This window comes from Plectropomus leopardus, chromosome 4 (assembly GCF_008729295.1).
Source record: "Plectropomus leopardus isolate mb chromosome 4, YSFRI_Pleo_2.0, whole genome shotgun sequence".
Classification (NCBI taxonomy): domain Eukaryota; kingdom Metazoa; phylum Chordata; class Actinopteri; order Perciformes; family Serranidae; genus Plectropomus; species Plectropomus leopardus.
The window spans coordinates 9,530,474-9,556,081 of NC_056466.1; the positions used below are offsets into that span (position 1 = coordinate 9,530,474).

The 25,608-nt window shown below is 40.0% G+C and overlaps 1 protein-coding gene across 2 annotated transcripts; it reads right to left on the reverse strand.

Annotated features, from left to right (window-relative positions):
- Positions 1–618: 618 nt before the first annotated feature.
- slkb (STE20-like kinase b) lies at positions 619–25,558 on the reverse strand. Of its 2 annotated transcripts, none has more exons than XM_042484541.1 (18): positions 24,818–25,558; positions 22,452–22,616; positions 19,478–19,526; positions 19,082–19,231; positions 16,411–16,483; positions 15,527–15,721; positions 14,505–14,586; positions 13,312–13,443; positions 11,156–11,941; positions 10,931–11,061; positions 10,661–10,784; positions 8,223–8,402; positions 5,637–5,766; positions 4,579–4,703; positions 3,338–3,529; positions 3,098–3,223; positions 2,840–2,953; positions 619–2,132 (listed from the first exon to the last, which is right to left on the reverse strand). In XM_042484541.1, the coding sequence occupies exons 1-18, from the start codon at positions 24,965–24,967 to the stop codon at positions 1,986–1,988; spliced, it is 3,051 nt and encodes a 1,016-aa protein (XP_042340475.1). In that variant the 5' UTR covers positions 24,968–25,558; the 3' UTR covers positions 619–1,985. The 2 variants fall into 2 exon arrangements, with proteins under 2 accessions (XP_042340475.1, XP_042340474.1); XM_042484540.1 differs by having other exon boundaries at positions 10,931–11,064.
- Positions 25,559–25,608: the final 50 nt, after the last annotated feature.

Below are 25,608 nucleotides of genomic sequence, written 5' to 3' on the forward strand. Positions count from 1 at the left end.
GCAAAAAGTGGCCCAAATTCAATTTATTTCTTTGCTCATATATGACTCATATTAGTTTTTCTTAAAACAGTGTCAACAGCACAAATCTGAAATCTCACCTTTCAAATCAATTTCTGTCCTTAATCAGATACAGGTCTGATTTTCAGAGATGCAACTATTTGTTAATTTATCGATTAGTGGATCGAAAGAAAGTGAATCGGCAACTATTTCAATCATCAATTATTTGTTTTGGTAATTTTTTCAAGCAATAAGGTCAAATATTTGCTGGTTCCAGCTTCTTAAATGTGAGAATTTTCTGCTTTTCTTCGTCATTTGTGATAGTAAAAAGTTTTTAGGGTTTTGGAAGCAGATTAAACATATCACCTTGGGTTCTAGGAAATTGTGATCAACATTTATCAGTTTTTTTTGACACTTTATCAACTGAACACTTAACCACAAAAGTAGTTGTGAAATAATGAAAATAATTGCTAGTTGGCAGACCTACAAATTCTTTTGCAATGCAAACTCAGTCTGAAGTAGCAGCTAGAGCTGGGCAATATATTGATATATCAATTTTGTGAAGAGAACAAATGTCTTAAAAAGTTAAGATTTTAATATCATAAGTGTTGCCTTTTTCTGGTTTTAAAGGCTGAATTACAGTAATTTGATGTAATGTTTAAAAATTCACCTGACTGTTTTCTGTTTTTTTCCAGTCATTGTATCCACATTACAGATAACTATTTAGCAAAAGCTTAGTGTAAATTGTTTTGTGAAAGCCAACAAAACAAAACAAATCTGAAAAGAGCACTTACGCTTGCAGTGTGAACGAAGCCAAAGTGGTTTTTGTTTAAATTAGTTTAACTTAAGCTGTTTTAAGTTTGAATTCGCTTCATGAGTTTCATTAAACTCGGGTCTTAGAAACTCTTCAAAACGTTATACAATTTTCAGAATTGACATCAATGAATACGACTCCTACAGACACACTTTAGCTTGTACAATGATAAAGTGGTGTTACCTAAAAAAAAAAACAAAAACAAAAAAAAACCAGCCCAACACACAGATACATAAATGCTAGTTCAAACGTCTTTGTTTCTGCCACCACAGTGATTTCCTTAGTGTCGCGTTAACAGTGATCCTTCGTCTCTGTACGTAAACACCATCTCTATTGTACTAAGAAACTAAAGTTTTCACCGCTGCTTGTTGCTAAAATAGTAATCTCAAGTCTTGTGCTCCGGACAGGAAGGCAATCTGAAGAAAAACCCTGAAAGAAGGAATCATTTCTGCTGGAAAAAAGTTCCTAAAGCTTACTTTGAAATCATGCATTATTTTTACTTTAAACTCATCACAGCCTAAACTTCTAAAAGACATGTGAGATTTAGTAAAAATATACTGGATCATCATTAATTCAACAAGAGTGATATTAAAAATGTGCGGTCTCATTTATCAGAAATACATTCTATTTTATGATCAATTATTAATGATATGGTTGTTATTTAATATTTAATGAAATCATCATCAGCTCTATGTTTAAGTGGTATAAAAACACCATGCTTTTTTTTTTTTTAGTGCAAATGTCTAAATGAGAAAAATTAAGCAGCAAACAATTATAATAAACTGCTTGGAATTAAAAGCCAAAAAAGTCCAATTCTACAGGCACTGTATTCTTTATAAGAACAATTCAATCATGAAAAAGAAGGTTTTGCAAAGAGCTACTTCACTGTAGTGGTTTTGAGATGATGACGGAAACACTGAAGCTGAAAATCTCCTTCATAATTATCCTTCAAAATAACTGAAATAGTGTGAAAATATGACGGATGAGTTGTGCAGAGCTGAGCAGTAGACTAAGGAACAAAGTCCGAAACAGAAAATCTTCTCACATCCTCCGACACTTTTCAGAGGCTGAGGTCAAGGCAGCACAGGCTCGGTCTTTACTGTCGGTTTTGTGCGCGCGCTCATGTCCATGTTTGGACTATGTGTGTGTCTGTGCGTATAAACGTAGGCTTCGACTAGAAACCTGTGGAGTGGACGCTGGGGATCGGGTAGAACTTGGAGATGCGGCTCTGGGTGGAGGGGTTAAGGCACTCCGACTCTCCGCTCATCTTGAAGAACACTTCCTGTTCCTGCAGCTTCCTGGCAAACTCCTCCTCCAGGGCCTGAGGGTGCACACGCAAACATGCTGCTTTCATACAACTTAGCAAAGCACCTGTTTTGACTGTTTAATCTGGATCCTTTATGGATGAATGAATGAGTGACTTTATTTCGAACTAAAAATTAAAACATATTATAGACAAACAAAGCAAAAGTACAGTGTTCGAAAAGGAGTCGGCAAAAGTAAAACTTGTATATCCCTACCCCTTTTTCATTTTTTTACTTATATACTGACTGAACTGACGTGAATTATTTAGGGTTAGGGACAATTTTACCTAAATGTTTAACATAAAGCATGACATTTTTAGTCAAGTTAAAAGTCAGACGATCTACTTCAAATGATGGGGAAAAAAATCTTATATTCTGATCTGCATTACGTTGATGTACACGACGTAAATTATTAAAAAAAAAAACAAAATAAAACTATTTTTTATTTTTGAGATTTTACGATGCAAAATCTGAAAAAAAAAAGATTAGTAATAGACTACTTCCTGTGTCTTAGCATTTTTATGACATTTGAAAGATCGTTTTAATGCCAATCAAGGCCTTGTTTTTAGATAAATTAATTTAAAGCCTTTTAAGACTTTTTAAGATCCGCCATAACCCTGGAAATACTGGGTCATAATTTGATCATGAACAATCCAGTCTGCTGCTATTTCTTGAAATCGTCAGATCATTTCAGCGACAGCCCAAACAACCAAAGCTACTCTACCTTCTTCCTGGGTCGTAGTTTCTCCCTCCACTCCTTCAGCTCCAGGCTGTGCTCCTCGTCCAACTCCTTCAGCTTCTGGGTCTCATGCTCGATGAGCAGGTGGCACTTCTCGTTCTGGAATATGCAGAGAGAGGCAGTGTTTACAAACCGAGCATACAAGAACTCATAATATGTAGAAGATAACTGTCCATAAAACATATTTAAATATTTTAAGATTTTTTAATAAAAGTAAACTTGAGTGTATTTTCAGATCTCTACCTGCAGCTGCTGAAGCTCTCGGATGTTGGCGTCACACTGCAGCTGCAGGTCTCTCATCTGGTTTTCATGTTTCTGGTGCTGATGGAGCCTCTCGTTCTTCTGCCTCTTCTCTTCTTGGGCTGCAAACTGGGAGAGAGAGAGACACACAATTAAGCTTCAAATTTGGGCACATTTGTCCACAGAATAAAAGAAAAAGGCTGATTTAATTTCGGGCATATTTAATTCCACATTGCTCGTCACCTGTTTGACCTTCTCCCTCTCCTGCTCAGGGGTAATGGCAGCTCCGGTGATTCGAAGGCTCTTCTTGAACATGGCCATGCGGGTTTTTGCCTCGCTGCGCTGAATCTTGGGCAGTCTGGTTTTCTCCTGCGTCTGCTTGTTCTTCAGCTCTTCGATCAGACGCTGGTTGTAGCGCTGCATCTGCTCCATTTCCTGTACAGTGAATACATCAGCAGATACAGAACATGAAGGAGCTTCCACAGCAAATACATTTTTTTTTAATTCTGTGTCACCGTCACACAGTGTCAGACAGATAATGGGGAGCAGCCGAGAGAAAAGGATAGCACTATTTCCTCAGGATTAAATCATCAGTGTGGAATGTTTTTGTTTTCGGAGAAACTCAGGGTTACTGGACAGAGTGCATGCCGTATGTAAACAAAAGCCGTACTCAGGAAACACAACGTACATGCTGGGCATATCACTGTGCTAACTTCTTGTGATAGCAACATTAACTGCTTTGTTTCAACAATGTTAGATTGAAAAAAACGTGCATGCAGACTGTCGGTAGATGCAGTGACTTAAACCAGCGGTGAGTAAGAGAAAACATAAATAATACATAAATTGGTGAAGTTATGAGTGGAGGAAAAGTCTGCTGGCTGCTAAGCTACTTTATGCAACATTAAATGCCATAGGCTTATGCTTAAAACATTAGCCTGCAGTGTATGTGGGGGAAAGATGACTTAAAAAAGCTAGTTATTTTGTCTATGAACCTTGACAGTTATTACTGAGCTGACTGTTATACTTTTGTTAAAAGATCTTGTTGATAATGCACGTTTTATGGCTGCTGGGAGAAGTTTGTCTTCAAGTCAGACAGCCCTGACAGTTAAGGAAAAAAATCCTGGTCTGATTTAAAATAAAAACATTTTTTCTGGAGAGGGTTTTCTGACAGAATGTACCAGTAATAATCATTTACAATTATTTAGATGTTGTTTTTACCATTTTTGGCCAAAAGCAAATAAAAAATGGGGTTACAGCCTCTCCTGAAACCGACTGTGTTAAATGAGCATTTATTCTCAGCTCATATCGATCTCCAGCCCCTAAACTGAATCGAATCGAAATTATGTCTAGGCAGACTTTGTGATACTAGCAAATATCGAATCGAATTTTTGTCCAAAAAATCGATATAATATTGTATCGTGTTAAAACAAGTGATTTACACCCCTAGTAGAAGAGCTAAAATAAGGCCCTGAGCCAGCCGGTACCTTCTCGTGTCTCTTCAGCAGCTGATGTCTCTGCATGAAGTACTGGTCTTTGAGCTGCTGTTTGAACAGCTGGTGTTTCTCCTGCAGATGGCGCTCTTCCAGCTCCCACATGGCCGCCTCCCGAGCTGTTTAAGTGAACAAAAGACAAAGCTAAATGTTTACACAGAAGAACCATTCACAGGTTTATTGGAGGGGAATATCTCATCAACATGACACCTCATTTTAGGACCATTCTGTATCTCTAGATGGTCTGCCGTGGAGACGCAGCTGAAGACAGCGGCTGTTGGCTGGAGTTACATCATTAAAAGCACATAGCTGAATGCTTGAGCCAACCAACATCAACTTTACTAATGAGGTTTCAGCTTTGAACTATCTCACATTTTCTAATCACAGCGAAAGCTACTTTTGCAGCTCCTGAAGCACAGTTACACCCTCCCGTGACTCGGTTCAGTGAGCAATACTGAGAAGTGTTGTTTGTGCGGCTCCTGGCATATTAAGCATGGGATTAAGTCCCATGCAGTGCTAACTGCTAACAGGCTGCTGGTTACTGCAGTCGTGTCAGAAGGTGCCGCAGTCAGTGCTGGTTGGGCTGAGAGTATTTCAGGCATGTTTACTGCTAATCTGACTCACCATAAATAAGATCGTTAGGTTCAATGTTCAACGTTTTGCAGTAAGATGACAAAAATAAAACCTGCAGCTACCACTAGAACAGGATTTGGAGATACTGTTTGTGATAAAGGCATAGTTTGGATTATTTGAAGTGGGGTTGTATGAGGTATTTATCCATAGTCAGTGTGTTACATACAGTAGATGTCAGTCAGCATGCTTCAGGTTCAGGGAAGCAGGCTGCAGTCTGAAAAGCAACATGTGTGCCTCATATCAATCCATCAAACAAACTATCTACACCTTCATGGGTTGTCTGATGGAGTGGATGTTTGCAAGTCATAACCATGGGACTATGTCCCGTCACGACCCGATCATCCCACATGACCTGAACACAGTATTACCTTTTTTGACCTTTTTTTTGAACAGTAAATATAGCCAGTTGTTATTTTTACCTCGGAGAAGCTGCTGCTTGTGGTTGAGGCAGTCTCTCTCGATGGTAGCGAGTTCATGTTTGTGTTGCTGGATAATCTTCTTCAGGGAGCTGTCGAGTTCCTGCTGTTGCTTCTGAAGAAACTCTTGTTCCTAGATGAAGGAAGACGGAGATTATTAATGACATGAGGAGAAACAGGTCCTGGTGGTAATCTCCTAATCTGTAATACACAAAGAATTGGACAAAGGCAGAGAATCACTCAACCTGCGACCACAACAGTTAATGATCAATCTTAGCCTAATTAGTGATGCACTTCTACGCACACAAAACCTTTATCATTACATTAAGTGGGACAGCTGAGTATGTGTGTTTGCTGGCCTACAGGCTTTGTGCCAACTTTACCTCAGGCTAAACTCGGCTTGAGCTGATGAACCAGACAGTTACAACTGGCTATAAAGACTGTTTCACCGGCTTGTCACATTAATCCGGCCTACTTGGCTCACCCAGTACAGAGGAACTTGACATTATACACGCCACGTAGTGCTTGGTGATATACAGTTAGCACTTTCAAGCTTTATCCAATGCCTCTAAATGTCTAAAATTTACCTTGCAGATTGTAAATTTAGCATGTCATTAGGGAATGGGTAGAACAAAAGAAACAACCTGTAAAACTTGTTAAGTGCCGAGTAATAAACTTTAAGCACTGGTGACTTTCTGGTACTGCTGTGATTTATTATAGAACAATACTTGTGGGGAAAAAAAACAACTACAACTTACAGCATTTTATTCTCAGTGAAAACATTCATTGTTTGGCGCCCAAATTTAGAGTTTTGCGGATAGCACAGCACCACTTTAGGCTTCGGCTCAATCCCAATACCCCCATTCCCCTGACCAGTTTGCCCTTATCCCTCTGTTTCATGTGTTCATGTCTAGGGATGGGGTGTCCAGATTCTTGTTGGGATAGAGGGGGTAGGCCAAAGTTTCGGGACTTGATGGCCTTCCAAACAGTCATTTTCAAATCACACTTCAAACTGTGTGTTATAAGAAAATTTTGTCTAGATGGCTGCACAAACAACAAAAGAAACCAATAACTGTGTTTTGTTAGTAAAGATTTAAACTACGATAACTATTGTATTAACTTGGTTTAATGTCACTTAAATGTACCATGGTCCTTTTCTTTACAACAAGCATAAGTTAAGTTTAGTTTAGTTTAATTTGTACATATATATGTATAGAAAAGACAGAAAAAAGAAAATTAAAAAGTTTAAGCACTGTGCTGGAGAGATTATAAGCCAAAAATAGCTTATGGAGATACCTTTCCTAATAAATAACTATAATCATTGATTTAAAAAAATAAATAAATCTAGTAGTATGCTGTAACTAGCTAGCTCATGTTGTGCATGACAGTCAGACATATTTAATATTTAGACATCATTTAGACATCATTTTAATTCAACAGTGAAGTTGCTGCACTTGGTACCGCTCCTGTTGCATTAGTGCAGACTGGCAGGATACACAAGAAAATGAGCCTGAAGAGCAACGCTCGTGGTATGGTGATGAACCAGTGTTTTTGTTCATTTGATGACTTGTTTTATGAATTTATAGCATGAAACTTAAGTTGTGAACAAATCACAAGTGTCCATGCTTTTCTGTCTCCATCAGATAAATGGCAAATGTCATGGCGATAATACCAATACTGACATAGCTGCGTGTATTTACCTCAATGCCATCGATGGTTAGTAAAAATATAAAAATAATTAAAAATAATAATAAATGGGGCAATAAATAATGATCAAAAGAAATGGGATTAGGCCTTGGTGTTGGCATGTACTATTGTGTAGAAAAGACGGTGTGTGTGTAGTAAGTGAGTCATGCTTTATGAAACCCAAGAAAGAGACCAGATTCTAAATCAGAGGAGGCATCAAAACACACAGAGGTTTCACTTACATCCTGAATGGGAGCGCTGCACAGCGTGTACGACTGAAAGGACTGAATCATAACATGGGCCACTCCCTGTGGATCACAATACATAACCTCGAGACACTGCACTGAACACTGCAAATACACTCTGAACCAGAGGCAGACACTGCAAACTCAGGTAGGTGGAAGGTTTGGAAAGACACCTACCCTCACAGTTTAAAGTTTTTACCAACAATAGATAGAAAGACAGAGCTGAAGGAAACAGGTAGTTTGTGTCAAAATTCACAGCAAACCGAGCCCTTGTTACCTCCTCTGGTGGAGCTTGGATAATATCTTCTTTAAAACGTTTCATGATAGCGTTTGTCACATGCTTTGGAGAAAGTCCCACTTCCTGTTTACCCTGTATCAGGGGGGCAGCCATGAGCAATAGATGCATATAAAATGAGACAAAAGCTGTGGACAGATTAGCACTACGTGACCAAATAAATGAGAAGTGGCAGCGCAGACCGATTTAGCCCCTGTGAAACTAAACAGAGCTTATCTAAACCCTTATAAGACAGATCAGAGAGGTGTGTGTGTGCGTCCAAGTATCAAAACAAACTGCTATAAATAACGACTTTATAAGCTATCCCATCCTCCTAGGGGACTACATGTGGGCACAGAAAGTGACAGGAAATTGTGGTCTAACCTCTTTCTTGCGGTTTTTCAGCATGTTCTGGTACTTGGAGAGTTCTTTGTCCTGCTCGGCTTTGATGCGCTTGGCCTCGTCCCTGAGCCGGTTGGTGTGCTCCTGCTCCAGCCTCTCGATGGTCTGCTTCTGCTGCCGCTCCAGGTTCTCCACCTCCTGGTCGTACTGACGCTTCTTACTCTGCAGCACAGAGAGGGTTGCATTATATCAGTATCAAAAAGATGCAAATTATTTTCTTTTAATTACATATTAGAGACACTTTGAAGAAGCTGTAAATGTGAAAGAAAGAATAAACTAAGTCCAAAAATGCTTTTCCACAAGCAGGACAAAATACCACATTTTGAAATAACAAAATTAATATGAAAGCAGTAGTTACAAGAGAGGGTCATACAAAATTGAGAGGCAATTAGCAGTACATGTCACTCTTAAAAGAGCTCCGACAGTAACTATTATGCACCTTTTCAAAGGAGTATGAGGCAGCCAATAGTTCAAAAGAAGCCTAATGGGCTCTGCATGAATTGCTGATGAACACAAGTGCTGTCATGAACACAGCAAATTATTTTATGTAATATAATGGATTAAAAACAGTAACAGTAAAGTCAAAAAGGTTTACTGACAGGGATATACAGAAAGTGGACGGCACAGTTGCTAGTGACAGCCACAGGAATGACAACTGAAGGAAATCTAGTCATCATTCACAAAGTAATATGACCAGTTTGTCATTCACAAACTGCCTGTATCCAAGGCGAATTTAGAGAGTATGTAAGAACCACAAACTCTGGATCTCTGCTCAGTGGAAGAAACACGCTCAGATGACTCATCGTCTTTCACACTTTTTCCTACATCTGGATGGGTTTAGAGGGTAAAGGCAAACCTTCATTTAACAAACCACAGAGTGGGTTCTTTTTATACACATCCCTGTTTCTTCTTCCTCTTGTGTTCCCAAATCTTAAAGGTATATTGTCAGTTACTGTTTGTAAACACGCTTACCAGCAAAAGTGAAAGCCAACCTCTTCGTTCTTTTTTGGTGTTTGGCCTCACTTTGTTTGGGTTTTTTCAGTGCTGTGTCTCTTGGATGCCTGCTGTGAACAGTGTGGCACCTGGTCTCTACCGTTTTATAAAATACCAACTTCACCAGAGCTCTGAGGGGTTACACGCCCGTAAATGCCCAGAAATAAGAAAAAAGTGATGGCAGAGTCTCTGCAGATAAATAAATTACCAAACACTTCTAGTGGGTCATAATTGAAGATTTTGAGGAATTACTTGTGTGTGATTCTATACATTGTTTTTTTCAAGAAAATTTTATTTAGTATACCTTTAAGATGGTAATGTTCTGTTGCACAATAACGCAACTTCAACAGCGGTTTTGTGGACCTCAGCATTAGGTGAAAAGCACTGAACCACCTTCCAAGAAAATTACATAACTGAATGTTAATGGGAGGTTTTGGACTGCAGAGTGCCACAGTTATTTCCATTTCTTAGTCATTGAAGTGAAGCGAACAATTCAGTGAGGTGCTCTGACAGACAGGGGTGGCTTTATTTCTTATCATATATCAATCATCACATGACACACAGTACAGACTGACACTTTCTCTCTCACTTTATCTATTTTTGTCCAAAATGCCTATTTTCGACTGTTCCTTATAAGGACTTGATGCGAAATACAGAGCGTACTGGTTGTCTGACATGGTTCATAACATCGAGGTAACTGAGCTGGCAGCTGGCAGTGCTAACTTCATAAGCAGTGCTAAACAACAGCCACAGTGCCAACAGAGCTAACAGTGCTAACCAGGGGTAACCAGAAGGTGGGAGCAAACTTCTGCAACAACGCCATACCGACATCAACAGCGATGAGCTAAGCAGCAGCGATGAGCTAAGCAGCGGTGATGAGCTAGCCAGTGTGATACACACATGGACTAACATGCACACATAGTCGGACGAGCTTCCAGCAACAAACTTAAGTAAAACGTGTATTACAACACAAACAGAGGTAGCATGACTCTTTGGCTCTGTACATGGGCTCTTTGTACATGGGGCTCCTGCTCTACCAGCTGAGCTACTGGGTGCCCTGGTAATGACGGTTTTAACCTGGATTATTAGTTTGTTTACACTTCAGAAGTCACTGTAACAGCTGGTTACTGAACTAAGACCTTAAAATAGCCATATTTTACTGCCATAACTAGAAATTAGTTACTGAAATAATGACACAAAGCATGGCCTAGAAAGGACCAAGAAAAACCTGAGACTAGCACATAAAACTCCCCGACTAGGGTGAAATTTTAGTAGTTGTTTTGGAGTTTTTGCTGGCCAGACTGGGCTCACATGGTCCACTGGAGAATATAAACATAACTGCAGTTTGGTTGGATGCATTTAAGACCACAGGTTTTAAAACAAAGTTTGCAGTCTCAGCCTCTAAAACTTCTGAGTGAGTGACTCACTGTGGTCTCCTGTTCAAAGCGCCGGTAGATCTGTTCTTTCTGCTGCTGCAGTTTGTTGCTGAGCTGCTGCTGGGCCCTCTGCTCCTCCTTCTGCAGGAGACGCAGCTCCCTCAGCTCCTGGCGCCTGAACAGGTGGAGGAAGAGAGGAGGTAGATGAAGGTAGTGACAGAGAATAAAAGTTAATCATATGTCCACACAGTTAAGGTTCCTGGAGGATGTATTTACATAAAACTGATGCCCTGTGTGTATCAAATGAAGGCAGGTGATTACCTCAGGAATCTCATCTCCTCGTTCTTTGTGTCATTGTCAGTGATGATCTTTGATGTGGTCACGCTAACTTCCACTCCATCCACGATGAATTTACGAGTCTTTTTCAACGTCTTCTTCTGACGCTTGTTGTCCTGCTTGTTGAACACAAGAAATTAAAGTTTATAGATGTATGTTCAGCTGTGGCAGTCTGTAATACAGTTTCTGATAATTATGGTTGCGAGTTACCTGTATGGAAACAGATCCAGGCTCTTTTGTTTTGGACAGAAAGCTTGAGATGGACAGATTCAGGTCTACGCTGCTGTTATCTGCAGCAGAGCCACTCCCCGAGTCTGAGTCTCTCTCCTTGTCATCCTTAGCTTTGTCTGGAACCGTCTTCTCATCTTCTGCATTTATTTTCTCCTTCTCTGTGAGCTTCTCTCCATCCTCTTCTTTTGGGACAACTTTTTCTTGCCCTGGTAGTGTCAATGTCACCTTGAGATTTTTGTACCTGTCCTCCTCCTCATTCTCCTCCTCCTCCTCTGCTGGCACGTTTGATTCCTCCACAACAGCCACCTTTTCTACCTGAGGAGTCTCAGTGACCTCTGAAATCTCTGTGCTGGCCTGTGGAGTGGCTGGAAGCTCAGCTGTATCCACTTCCTTTTCATCCTCAACTGCAATCTCCAGCTGCTGCATTTCCTTAGCGGGTGCCTCGGGTTCAGTCTCTGGTTCTGAGGAGGCAACATCTTCACCTACTTCTGGAGGCGCTTCCTCCACTGGTGTCTTCTCTACCTCTCCTTCCTCAGCTGAAGTGACTGCAGTCTCCTCCTTGTGCTCCTCAGGTGTAAGGACATCAGGCTCCTCAACAAAGCTAGTTTCCACCACATGGTTGGCCACAGGGAGCTCAGTGGGTGCGGGCACGGACACAATTGGCTCAACTTTCTCAGGGACTGATTCCAAGATGGAAGGAGAGAGGGGGATCTTCTCGTCCTCTGAGCTGGCAACACTGACATCAGAGGGGGCGCGTTTGTGGCCCTGAGGAAGGGGTAGAGGAGACAGTTATGCCTAGTTCAAACTACACAGTTTTAACCCTGATGTTACACTGAACGTCCTGCCAAACTTTGTTTAAATTATCAAACTTTACATAGAAAGAAAGGAACGAATACTTGATTAATTGTTTTGCACAGATTCGAATAACAAAATTCTGAGTTCTGATAATTCTGAATTTTAAAACAAATCACTGTTTCTGTTGTTACAAAATACTATAATGTTTATATTGCTTAAATCACGAATGCAGCAGGGCCTAATAAATGGTTTTACAATGATCGCTTAATCTGAGGATTATTTTCTAAATTGAATTATCATTAATCATTATGATTATAAAATGTCAGAAAGGCGTAACAATTACCCAGAGTGTAATTGAATACTGTATTCAATTTTTTTTCCAACCAAAACTCCAAAAGATATCCAGATTAAAACCTCAAACACATAAATTCTTCCACTTCAGAGGCTGAAAATTACTAAAATCATTAATCAATTATCAAAATAGCTGCTGCATAATTTCTGTCTATTGATTACCAGATTTATCTTGCATATACAATTACAGTACATCCTGCTCAGCGACAACATTTACACATTCCAGGTTTTTCCCTTATTCTGAAAGAGACAATATCCCTTCCAAGCTGTTTACGTAGCTAAAATGAATGTTACATTAATATTCCCATTTACATGCAGCTGTACATATTCAGACTGACATGTTGTTTATCATGTCAAATTATGGAAAAGTGGAACAGCTGTTGCTTGTACAAGCATTTCTCAGAGTTTTTTCACCGGCGGCAGATGTGTCAGACTGAACGCACAGCCTCCATCTTTCATCCCAATAACCACCTTCTTAAAAATTTTGGTGTTGCAGTATTTGCACATATCAAAAAACCTGTTAATATCACAATCTTTCATAATGTTCAAGAGTAGGTGTGTTTCTTTTTTCAATCAGAGATGTGGGATTTTTTTCTGGGCATGCATCTCTATCACAGCCTTGCACACTGTTGGTGGGTTGATTTGTGTACAACATATCTATGACAGTGCACAGAGCCGACCGTAAACAGACAAGAGGCTGTGTGTCACAAACTGTGTTTAAAAAAAACCCCCATGAAATGCATAATTCAAATGCACCATTTACATGTTCAAAGAATGCTCCTAAAACCCAAATAATGTTCTTAAAAAGGCCTAATTTGGAGTGTCCCAATGAAATACGCTGTTTACATGACCTGCATCAAATTAAGAATATTGTCATATTCTATATAATATTACTGTGCATGTAAAAGTACCCAATAAACTGCTAGCATTTTTCCCTCAACAGTGTAAATTCCTCTAGCAAAATAACAGATTTGTAAATGTTTACCCACCAAGTGTGTTTCTGTATCTTCCTCCTCTTCTTCCTCCTTGTGGTCTTCAATCTCCTCTGTGACCTCAGCCTTCGCCTCAGCTATGAGCTCCCTAAGGGGCTTGCTGTCTGTCACACTGGACACAAACGAATGCTGTTCAGAGGGCAAATAAAAGAAAAAAAATGAATTTATGTTAACAGCCTTTATATAGCATTTGTTGTGGTAAGCCCAGCATTTACCTGCTGCCAATAAAAGCACTTCAACGAAGTTGGCAGCAAAGACTGAACACCCCACAGACAACTAATCCCATTGATATAAATTGCTCACAGCGTAACAGACCGTTCTATTTTGACTATATTAGACACAACAAAGTACATAAAAAACAGACAAAAAAAGAAGAAAAACAGCACACACATCAACACAATTCTGGGCAGATATTTCAAACTCTCTCCCCCGTGTCCCTCTGTTACTCTCCCTCTGAAGTTTTCACTGGTTTGCTTTCGTGACCTCACAATTAACAAATACAGCAATCATTTTCTTTAATGCAAACAAAGATAAGACCCCCCCCCACACACACACACATGCACACACACACACACACACACACACACACACACACCGTATCTACATCTCTTGACAACCTCACCTTCTTCGGTTTAGAAATCTGCTGCACGTATTCTATCGCTGGCCTGAGAATGTGAAGCTTCTTCGATATCAAAACCTTCATTGGTGGCAGGCCGCTATTTTGTATTTTCAAGCCCATTTAGTCTTCCTCTGCGCAGAATAATCCTTCACCTGCAGCGCTGTACAATATTTCCTGTGTGTGTGTGTGTGTGTGTATGTGTGTGTATATCGATGTGTCCTTACTGCCTCTCTGTAAATAAGTGGCTCTGACTTGGTGAGCACCTTAAACCCTATGGAAAAAGAAAAGCCTGCACAGCTGACGTCAGCTTAGGCACAAAGGGATGAGTGTCAGTCCTGCCAGGGACACATGGTTCAGTACACTGTCGTGACACCCAGCAGGTACACAGATGTCGTCTAGGACTCTGCTGATTTGCTCTGAATGGCAGCTGTTACACGGAAATGGGATGGGGCATGAGGATTATCACTATATTTATGGGGCCAGATACTGGGCTGAGGTAACTGATGGACAGTGAAATGGGGGTTCGGAGCTTTAGTGAAAAAGTTGTGTGAATGTTGAAGAGAAAAGGTACCTGCAGCAGCTGTGTTGGATTCCATCTGTTGTCCACATGCTTGTCCAGACACCGCTTTAAGAAGTCACTGAATTCTGGGGACCTTAAAGGGTGGAAATAATAAAGAAGATACATTTGAACATTGTCTTGCACAATAACAAATGTATTGCTCTACAACATCAAGGATCTCTACATGGCTAATGAGTCATTACAACTGACTGACTTTGTTCAGGGAGCCACATTTTTCAGAAAGCTGCGGGCCTGGGTGCCGAACATTTCCCTGTGCTATTATTCTCATTATGTATGTACATTAAGCACAATACCCCACGATATTTTCAAAATGTTCATTACACTACAATGCAATTTACATTTACTTTTTACACTTTCTTCCTCTACTCTGTTTAAACAGCCTGCAGTCCAGTCAAAGGTTTAGTGAATTTTCATCACATGACTGGTGGTCTCTGCTGAGTCATTCATGGCTTCCCAGTTGCGATGAGAAGTGCAGAATTTCATGTTTTTTGACAGGATTTTATTATTGCAATGGTTGTATTTTGGGCAAAGTTTAAAACAAAACATGTAGAATGAAGTGATTTTGATGTATATCACAATTTTAAGCTTAGATTTGGTTACATTTTCTGATGGAAGCATTTGTCACACATGATGAAGGAGTGTTGGGAATGTGATTATAATTTCTGTTTTTACAGTTTCTACCTATGATAAATGGCATCATAAATATATTTTAAGCCTGCTGGCAGGTTGTGGGTTCAAAGGCAATTAGGCCAAGTGCACAAAAAATGCTCTGCTGGTTTGCAGGATTGATTGGAACAAAATGTCCATTATTTGTAAGATTCTTTTTTTCTTCAGGTTTTACATTTTATTCCCTTGTAAACAGAAACAATTAGCGGGCGGAGCTGGCCTGCAAGCAGCCAGAAGAATAGGACTACAATATAGTTCTGCAAAATTAATCCAATACTTGGCCATTCAAACTACAGAGCTTCTCCCCCGTTCCTGACAGGATCACAGCGCTCCATGCGACAACTCACCAGCGTGACGGCTGCATCAGAGTGGGAGGATCAGACTTGGCTATTTTCAGCAGGACTCTCATGGGGTTCATCTCATGATTGGGCGGCTCAATCTGTGCCAACTCAATCAAGGTGACCCCAAGGGACCAGATATCAGCCTTATAGTCGTATGGACGGTCCTTGGACGTCTCGCACATCACCACCTCGGGAGCCATCCTGGAGGGAAAGAAGTGTGGCACAAATTTTAACCAATGCTTTTCTAAGAAAAGCAGCAAAAGAAATCCATCCACTCCTGTTATATACAATTATTGGAAGTTGGTTCATCAAGATAAACAGTAGGAGGTGCTAATTCTCCAGTCAGGTGCCACTGAAGAAGACTGACAATGAGATGACGTAATTAAAAGAGTGCCAGCTAAACCTCAAACAAAGGAAGACAATGGATGTACAATAACAGAGAGCACAATTAACAAATAAGATAGAGTTTTGAACGACAAATATGTGCTCTCAGAAGATTTCTGGTTACAGCTCTGTGTGCAGAGCATGTAAAAAGCCATCCAGACAACAAAGAGAGCTCCTTGTGATCTTTGCAATGACTGTGCATCATCATTTTTTGGTTAAATCTGCTTCAACTGCACTTGGTTGTATTTATCTATTATCAATACAGCAACTTTTCCACCTTCTACTTTTTGTGATATTTTGAGATATTTTTATGCTCAAAGTGAAAATGTCCATATAAAGAGGTGGATGGAAACACACCTATTACATATTAAATGCATGTGTCTTTATTCAATATTGTGCAAGAAAGGCAGCACTGACAGTGACTAACAGTGTTCTTTTTTATTTCTTCAATAAAAAAGTTTTTTATTGACTATGAAAACATTTTTGTTTTATTTTACTGCACTCACCAGTAGGGCGTTCCAATAAAAGAGTCTCTCCTCTGCAGGGTTTTTGTGTTTTTGGCAGACACACCAAAGTCAGCTGAAAGACATGTGACAAGGCAAACCAGAGATTTGCCAGAGGAACACCACGCTCATCATTTATTTTCTAAATGCAGCCACACAAACCAAACAAGAACAAAATGAAAAACTGTCCCTCTGAGCCGCACAACTTCTTATCTCATCAGTGCATGAAATGAACACAAAATAACACAGTCCAAGCCAAAGAAACCATATGCTGTCATAACATTCTTCTTACAGTTACATGATGACATCATGCCCTGTTGTGCCATGTGTGAGTAATGGCTCATCAGTGTCCCGGCACAGGCACCTCTGTGTGTGTTATGTCCCTGGACAAAATGCTTGCTGTGTGTTATTTTGCTTTTCCACCAGCAGTGACTCATGCCCCTCTAAGTAAGCTATGTTACTGCATCTGCAGTGGACACATGTTTGTTTACACACTAAGCAGCAGGTCCAAACAATTGCTATTGTGCATACTGGTAATTAATTCATGTTATGATGTCTGCAAAAGAAATGCAACACTAAGACTGTGCAGTATATGTTGGTAAATTTCTTTTACAGCTCCTTAAGGCTCTTCCACTGATTTCACCCATTCAAGTTTAGTATACACTTATCACAAATAAATCTATTTATCTTGTTATAACTGTTGTATAATGTCTTATCTTGTGTTATGAAACAGCACTAAAACTCAAAATGTACCATCAACATGGTTCTTAAATTCTACACAGAATTTGGATGTCACTCTGGAAATCTTACTTCATACAACAAGTCACCACATTTTTTGACAGACCGTTTTACATTCATGGAGCGTAACGTCATGAGCAGGATCATGTGAACTTTACAAGGTAGTAAAGTTGTTTTTCTGATCTATATGACACCATGTGATACCTCAACTTGACACAGTGTTTCTGTTAGAGACCTGTGTGTGAATAATGACAACTAATACCCTCCTTTTATAACTTGAACCTAATAATGTATTTGAACTGCATGTGTGAAAGCGGCTATAAATGGATGGTATCATTGAACAGTACATTCCCCTGCCATTTTCAAGAGTTATATCATGCCAAAACATGAGATAAATACATGGAGACTATGGTGAAAGGCACAAAGCCTACATTGCCAGACTATGAACTCATTTATGGTTTTTCCCTAAAAAAGTTTAAAAAAAAAGAACTGCATGACTGAACCACAAAAAATGTACTTTTAAAGCAAAACAATTCACCATAGTTCTTAACTTTTTCTCTCTCTGTTTTCTCCCCAGAGCCTACAACATTTAACCATCTATAGACTGGAGTCATAATCTTATAAATTCTGTGTATTATAGGAGACAGTGTCTTCGGGTATCCTGCTGGGAAAAATTATGTACTTTCTGGTGGTGAAAGAAGAATCGTCACTTATGACCAGTTAGAAGTGTGTGTATTTATCTGCTCATACTTGGAGACTCTGCTCTCTGCCCGTATTTTTTTCTTATTTTGCTGTGTTCGGGACATTCCTAGACGGAGCGTGCAGGTGAGAGCGGTTTGATAAAAAAGGTACCAACCAGGTACCATACACTGCATGTCTATGCTCTCTATTCACTTCCCATGAAGAGCAGAAAAAGCAGTTGTGCCATGCATGGTGTTTGAGATTCAACTTTATTCAAACGAGTCTGTCCAAACGAGTCTGGACTAAACTGTCAAATTAGGCATTGTAGTTTTAAACTGAAACATTATTTACCTGTGTTTAATTGCCTATTTCTTACCTCATTATTTTCAGAAATAGATTTTGATGAATAGTTTAGACAGACTGAAAAACAGAAAGACACGGCTCATAAAAAATGGCGAGCAGAAAACATAAGATCGCCCAACCAGTAGTGCATTTATCGAATCAGGTGCATTCCACGATAAGGTACGTCGCTCGGAGAGCCCGCCGAGTGGACAGTTAGGTGCAACATGCATCCCCTAGCAGCCTCACCGGATTTGGTGTAAATGTAGTGTAAGCTGCATGTATCCAAGAAGAAATTACACAAAATACTCAACTAAAGTTCGGGGAAACGACAGGTGGACAAAACTCGTTCCGAAATGACAGTGAATCTGGGGTTGGCTTTCACTTTTGCTGACAACGCTGAATACAAACAATAACTAACAATACCTGCATAGTATACTTGGATTTAACTTCGCCTTTACCAAAGCTCAGTTTTAAAGGGGAACGAGAGGGTTTTCTACAAGATGTGGGCACCTTCCCTACAATAACCTACTGGACTGCACAGCGGACTTAGAACGTAGAGGGTGCTGCAACATTAAATGGCATCCCTCCAGCACCTCTGTGAATGCCTAATACTTTCTCCTGGGTATCGATTATTGTTTCTCTCTGCCTTAGCTAAGTATTCCCTGATACATGTGAAATATCTAAGCTGTGAGCACTGAAAGAAATGTCCATGTAAGGTCCTATGTAGTATTGCCCTATGTAAGTATACCATGCTGTTTCTTTTGTTTGTTCATTTGTTTGATTGTGTTTTTTTGTTGTTTTTAATTATCATTTTATAACTTATGTGCTATTGCTGTCATGTGTGTTTGGTATTTTCAAAAATTCAACAAAATATTGTTAAAAAAACCCCCCAAAAAACAGACTTTGCCCTTACCCAGCTTGACATCACCGTCCAGCGTGAGGAGGATGTTTCCAGCCTTCAGGTCTCTGTGGATGATTTTGTTATCGTGGAGGTAGACGAGGGCCTCCAGGGTCTGCTTGCACACCACCCGGATCTGAGGCTCTGTCAGGGGTCTCTCCAGTTCTACCGGGGATCACACAAACACATGCTTAGAATTCCTTACTTAGAAAACACTCATGCAACCTAATCGTAGATGGTAAGATGGGCTTAGCTACATTCATTGTATTAATAATTGAAAACTGTAGTGTGTGGGTGGTCTACAGAGGTGTTTTGATATCTTAAAATGGCCTTTTTTTCCACTTTGCTGCTCTGTGAACAGTTTCTGTTTTCACGTGACAACCTGTATGCAAAGTGGAAATGCTGACTCACCGAGCATGACTGCATCCACAGCCCCTCCTGCACAGAACTCGATGAGAATCTGCCGACAAGGGGAAAAGGAACACACAGTCAGTGTGTTTTTCAAAACTGGCAACACAGGTATTTGTTTATGTAAAACCGTGGCATCAAATAGTCTTCACTGAGCGTTCATTATTTAGAGATTAGCAGTGAGCTATGCAATGAAAATTTCTAACAGAGGTGATAGCAGGGCATTCATGGAGCAGTAATGCTTCGGCTGAACCCTGTGACCTGTCAAATCTATAGTGAGGGCCTGGAAAGTTCTCAAGTCCAGAGAGACATGCCCACCTCCATGCATTTAGTCTGCTGCAACATACATGGTATCAAAGAGACTCCACATCATCATCGTAGCATACCCTGAATACTCACTTGACTAAAACAATTTGAGAATGAACTTCCAACCAGCCTGCGTGAATGAAACACTCTGAGCCCTTAAAGGCATTTAAGAGCTTTCAGGTTGGAAGTTGACGTAAGAGGATTGGCCCAGTTGGGGCCACATTGTGGAAAAGGTTTCACACAGCTGCTGGGTAGCTAGCTAGCTATATTGCCAGACCTCGGCCTTATTCTGTAAATAGGATTAAAGTTTCTATGGACACAGCACTTCAGGCAGGGGGGAGTATGATAACGGCAGTAGAAAAGGTACAGCATCTGGAGCGGTGTCTTAAGCAAAGCCACGAGGCTCTCTCCTCTACACTGAAATTTGGGAAACATTTGGCCAAATGTGACACATTAAGGAAGAGGAAGTTAGGCCACAGTTCTGCAACTTTGTATCCATTGAGAAACTATTTGTAGTTGATTCACTGGTTAAGGCCCTGCTTATGTGACAGGGTCAACCTGCATTCAAATTAATAAGTGACAAAATCTTCTAGAGCCTGTTTCCTAAAAATAAATAAATAAATAAATAAAAAATTGTGGCAATTAACAGCAGGGTTGTGCAGTGGTATGGGAGTGTCACTTAAATGGCCCATTTTTGGGGGAGTGTAGACCAATTTTAGAAAGCCAATCTCCCCATCGCTGCGACTGAAGCAAGCGCTCTCTTTTGTTGGATAGTACACATCAGCTGTTATTAAACACTTTATTTATTTTCAGCACTATAATATTTAACAGTAGAAAGAGAGTGCATTGCTTATTCCCGTGGACTGCGGGCATCTTTTGGTCTAATTGCAGATTATGTGACTGTCTATTATGCTGTAATATCAGGCTTTATTTCTCCAAAATATGATTCTGTTTCAACTTTGGTATCCCCTGTGGCTGTACCACACTACCCACATTCAAATGACTGGAAGGACTGGTGTGTCAGCCGCAACGCCTGATTTGTTGTGAACGCAGCCTCAATAACTTTTCACCAAAGTTCAATGGCATTCCATTATTCAGTTGAGCTTTTCAAGACTGTTCTTACAACAACAAAGCCCTTAAAGGACATACAATGCCTGGAGTCTCAGAACAGTCTTGGCTATTCAACACGCACACCATTCTAGTGTTTCTCTGTAGGCGTGCTGTTGTTTTAATGGCTCTGCTGCTGTACAATGGCCTCTACAGTGGTTTTTCAGAGTGGCAGCAGTGAGAGAGGAACCACAGGCCAGGGCTGTGGCTTCCTCTCCCACTTGTTTATTTGACACACACAAATACATGCATAAGTGTGCACCCACATATTTTCTACTCCATTCATGTGGCACACACAGAGGGGATGTGAGACTGTATATGATCACACCTGCATGTTTTAACACCTAAAAGGCAGAATATATAAGTGACATCACAGCCTAGACACTGTTGCTGTGCTATCAAAATTGTAGCATAATAGCAAAAAGGAAAACAAAGATAAAATCGGTGACATATTTTAGCATGCCTCCCAATCCTCTTGGGATTATGTGGAATGAAGACTTTCATTTCCAGGAGGAAATATTCTGGACACTTTCTCTTCTTTGCATGAACAGGTGCCACACAGGCCAAGATAAAAATCAACAGACAACCTCAATCAGGCGGTGGCCATTGTTCAGAGGACAATGGGGAGGAAAAGGGCTGTGTGCTCAATAAAATGCACTGAAATTAACTACTCAGATAATCACCAGAGGTTAGAATGACAGCACAGTCTTTCTACATGCGTCAGACACTGTCTTTAGTATGGTGAATGTGAAATAGAAAAAGCCTGAATTACTGTGTTGGACCAACCTGTCATCAACCTCAGTCACTAAGTTCCTCTCACTAACTGTTTATCTATTCATGAACACTTCCCTTGCATTTAGGCCTCGGGTGGTATAATCCATATCTACTGACACAGGTTTTCCCCAGGGCCAAGGTAGGAGGCATTTAGGCATGATTTCACACAACTAGTCAATATGCACTGGAGATGTTCAAAAAGTGTGACACCTAAAATTCTACTTTGTTTTGCAAGGAATGGACTAACTTGTGGTAGTTTTCAAATTCAACAAATTGCCAAATATGCATGTTTCTGTGGCTATAGGGGCTACAACCAAAGGCATTTAAGATGAGGCTCATATAAAAAAAAACAAAAACGGATGGACTATAAACTGGTATGATGATTAACAGCTCTAAAAGCTTCTCGTTTCTGCTGCTTGTGAACTTTGGTGTCATATTTTGATAAGAATACTACAGTAGGAGAGGAACTTGCATAATACTGCAAAAGCCTTGCAGTAGCAGTACAGTGATGCAAACTAAAGGCGTAGATACAATTGTGAAGGCACACTCTGAAGGCTATATTGCCATTATCATTACAACATTCGCTTTGTTTGATAAAGGCTGCATAAGCTGCACTGCTAAAAACATTCATTGCACCATCATAATTTAAAAACTGGTCTAACTTGTGTTTCAGAGGGAAACTTTGCTAAATCAAACTGCCGTATTATGTCCATATGTTCCTCTCTTTGGGTGGTAATACAGAGGAAACACTGATGACATGTCTCTCCAAAGAGCTCTTCCTTTAACTCACCCAAAGTTTGCTCTCATAATAGAAAGCGTCGAGCAGTTTGACAATGTTTTGGTGGTCGCAGGAGGCCAGGATGTCAATCTCCACCATGTAGTCCTCCAACTCCTCCTCAGTCTTTGTGTCAATAACTTTGGCTGCAGCTAGGATTCCCGTCTGTTTGTTCTGAGCCTGTAGGATAGAGAATGTTATGGCCAAGGGATTCATGCAGTTATTCGGGTCACAGTCTTATGATCTAGTTCAGATAATATGTGTTTGTTCTTATTTTACTGCTCTGGATGAACACATACAATCTGAAAACCCATTTAGGGCCAAACTTGGTTATAATTTATGTTGGACTTTAACTTGTCTTGACCTAAGACCAGCAAAAACCACCTCACGCAGACATTAAGAGCATCTAAAAACAACAAATAAACACTGCTTTGTTTTAGGTCTGTGTAAGTTAGCAGAACATGAGACATGTCTTGCTAAAGTGGAAATTTCTCCTGTTTTTTTTGGCTCCTCTGCAGGCAGGATGTGCTCAATGAAGTCGCCGCTGCGATATGGGATGCAGCTACTTCCTGGTGACCTGCCCGGGTTCCGTGGTCAGCCATACACGCCATTTAAAAAAACACAAACCCACATAATTTACTCATCAGGACTAAAGCAGACAGCTTGTATTTCACTATGAATCAATAAAGTATTTACTATCACAGTGATGCATCAGTGCAGTGGGGCATAACAATTGGTATGGCCAAAAGCCCAGACATACACTGCAATTTACTATTTGTAGATCTCCTTCAGCTTGACTCTGGAAATTCACTGCCAGTTGGACAAACATGAACTGCTTCCATGAAATTACAATAATAAAGGATCTGTTTTTGTACTTTTCCTTTCATAGGCCCAGTTCACGTGAGCCTTGCTGCTAGAATGCTGGGAAACTGGCAACCTGTGACTAAATCATTGTGCAAGAAGATTAGGCTTAATTTAAGTATGATACAAAGTAACACCGGCTTGAAATCTTGGGTAAATCCAACTATTTCAAAGTGTCCAAAAATAGCATTTGGCAGTAAAGAACAAAAACAGAGCACGTAGACTGCGTTCATTAGCCACAGACTTATGGTATTAGACTTGGTTGAGGCCTCCTGTGTAATGAAATTTACTGTCACTCATGCAAATGAAGCTTCGGGGTACAGCTATGCGCTGGGGTCAAACAAAACAATGGCACTATTAAAATGATGACAAGGGGGTTGTTTTGACATTAAGTCCGCTTTCTCAAAATGTAAAGGGGCAGTTATTTGGCTGGCTTGCTGGGGCTTCAAAAACAGCCTAAGAGCAGATATATGGAAGCAAATGAGAGATATACTGTAGGTATTTGAATTTTAACAGCCACCGGAAACTTTATCTTGAAATTCAAACACCACTGAATAAATAGCATTTAAACATAGTACTTTGAGAATCATGCACCTTAATCTATTTGTTCTGAATTCAACTCTTTGAAAATAAAATATTAAATTTCCTGATTTGCAATTTCAAAGGCTAAAATTAATCCTCAGGACAGGACAGGCAATCAAGATTGGATGTTTTGACTAATCAAATTTGACTAATATTTTATTTGAAAACATTTTAACTTGAATTTTTAGATCTGAATTGGTCCTGAATGTCTTTGAGCAAACTTAATCTTTTTTTATAAATAATGGATCTTGAATATTTGGCTCTGAATTTGTAAACATCAAAGAAAACTCAAATGTAGCTTTCAAAATTGCAAACTAAGAAAAATAATGCTATAATTTCAAAGAGGTGAATTCAGACTGAAAAAAATCAGATACATGGTTTTCAATGTAAAATATTTCAATGCTATGTATTCAGTAGTGTTTAAACTTCAATATTGAGTATTCACCGGGTGTTAACAAATTCAAATGTTTATGTTGCTTATTTGCTCCCATACAGAGGGGACAAAAACATCACCACCAGCACCATAAAAGTGCCCCTGCTCTGAAAATGTCACAAGGTCAAGTCATTGTTTACATACGAATACAATAAAAATAATGCCAGTTCTCACCTCTCAATTCCATTGAGACCATTTTAGCAAGTCTCTCACATGTTAACAAACTTTACAGGGAGAGGGGTAAGATAAATTGGTTTATATTGTACAACACGGCAGTCGTAATTGACACCACCTCTTCCACAATGCACTGGTTTGAAGATGGGTGGGTCAAAGCAATACAAGACTGAGGTGACACTGCTAGCACTTTGTGACAGGATTCAGAAACAGAGACTTAGTTATGGAGAACTACAAGACTAAAGTTTTGACCCATTTAAATGACAAACAAACAGAGAAAATGCTAACGTTACTCTCTACAATAAACAGCTCTGCAGGGTACATTACCTACCTTGAACACTTTCCCAAAGGCTCCATCTCCTAATTCACCGATTATCTCCCATATTTCCTCCGGATTTTCATCTCTGCGCACGTGTTCATACTGTTTCTTCTTCTTCTCTGCTCCCAATTTAAATATTTTACGGAAATTAAAAAACGACATACTGAATCCAGGGGCATTCAATTAGAAAGTTGAGAAAGGAATTAAACTTTAAACCACCAAAGTAGTGTCGCAGTAGTTAGTTGAACAGTTTACTTTAGCATTAGCCCTTTGAGTAACATACTGTAGGTGTCCCATTAACGCTAGTTATAAATATCCGCTTGGTCAACACAGCTTTCATAATAGTTCGGATCAAAACCTAGCCTAGCCTTTTGACACTGTTTTGGCCAGGTCGGAGAATAGCTCTTTCTCTTCGGGTCATGATAACCCCAAAACTGATAGCTAACAGTAAACGTAGACGTGTCCTACCATCTGGTATCCGCTAAAAAGAAGAGTTTATTTGAATGCAAAGTAGTAAAGGAAGCTCGCCGTTGTTCCAACTCCTGACGACCCACTGGCCCGACAACCCTGCGGGTCTCTTTTTAAACCAAAAGAAAAAGAAGATGAGTAAGGCGTCCTCCAAAATAGTTGTATTCCACAGAAGAATTCATTAATTTCCTCCAGGATACACCGGGTACAGTTAGTCCATACATTTACATTCGCTAAAACGCTAAAAAACAGTCATCTTCCCCTTGCTGTGAGACGGGTTTAGTAATCTAGCGGATTTAGTGTCAATGCGCGTTCACGACTGCGCGCAGCTGCCC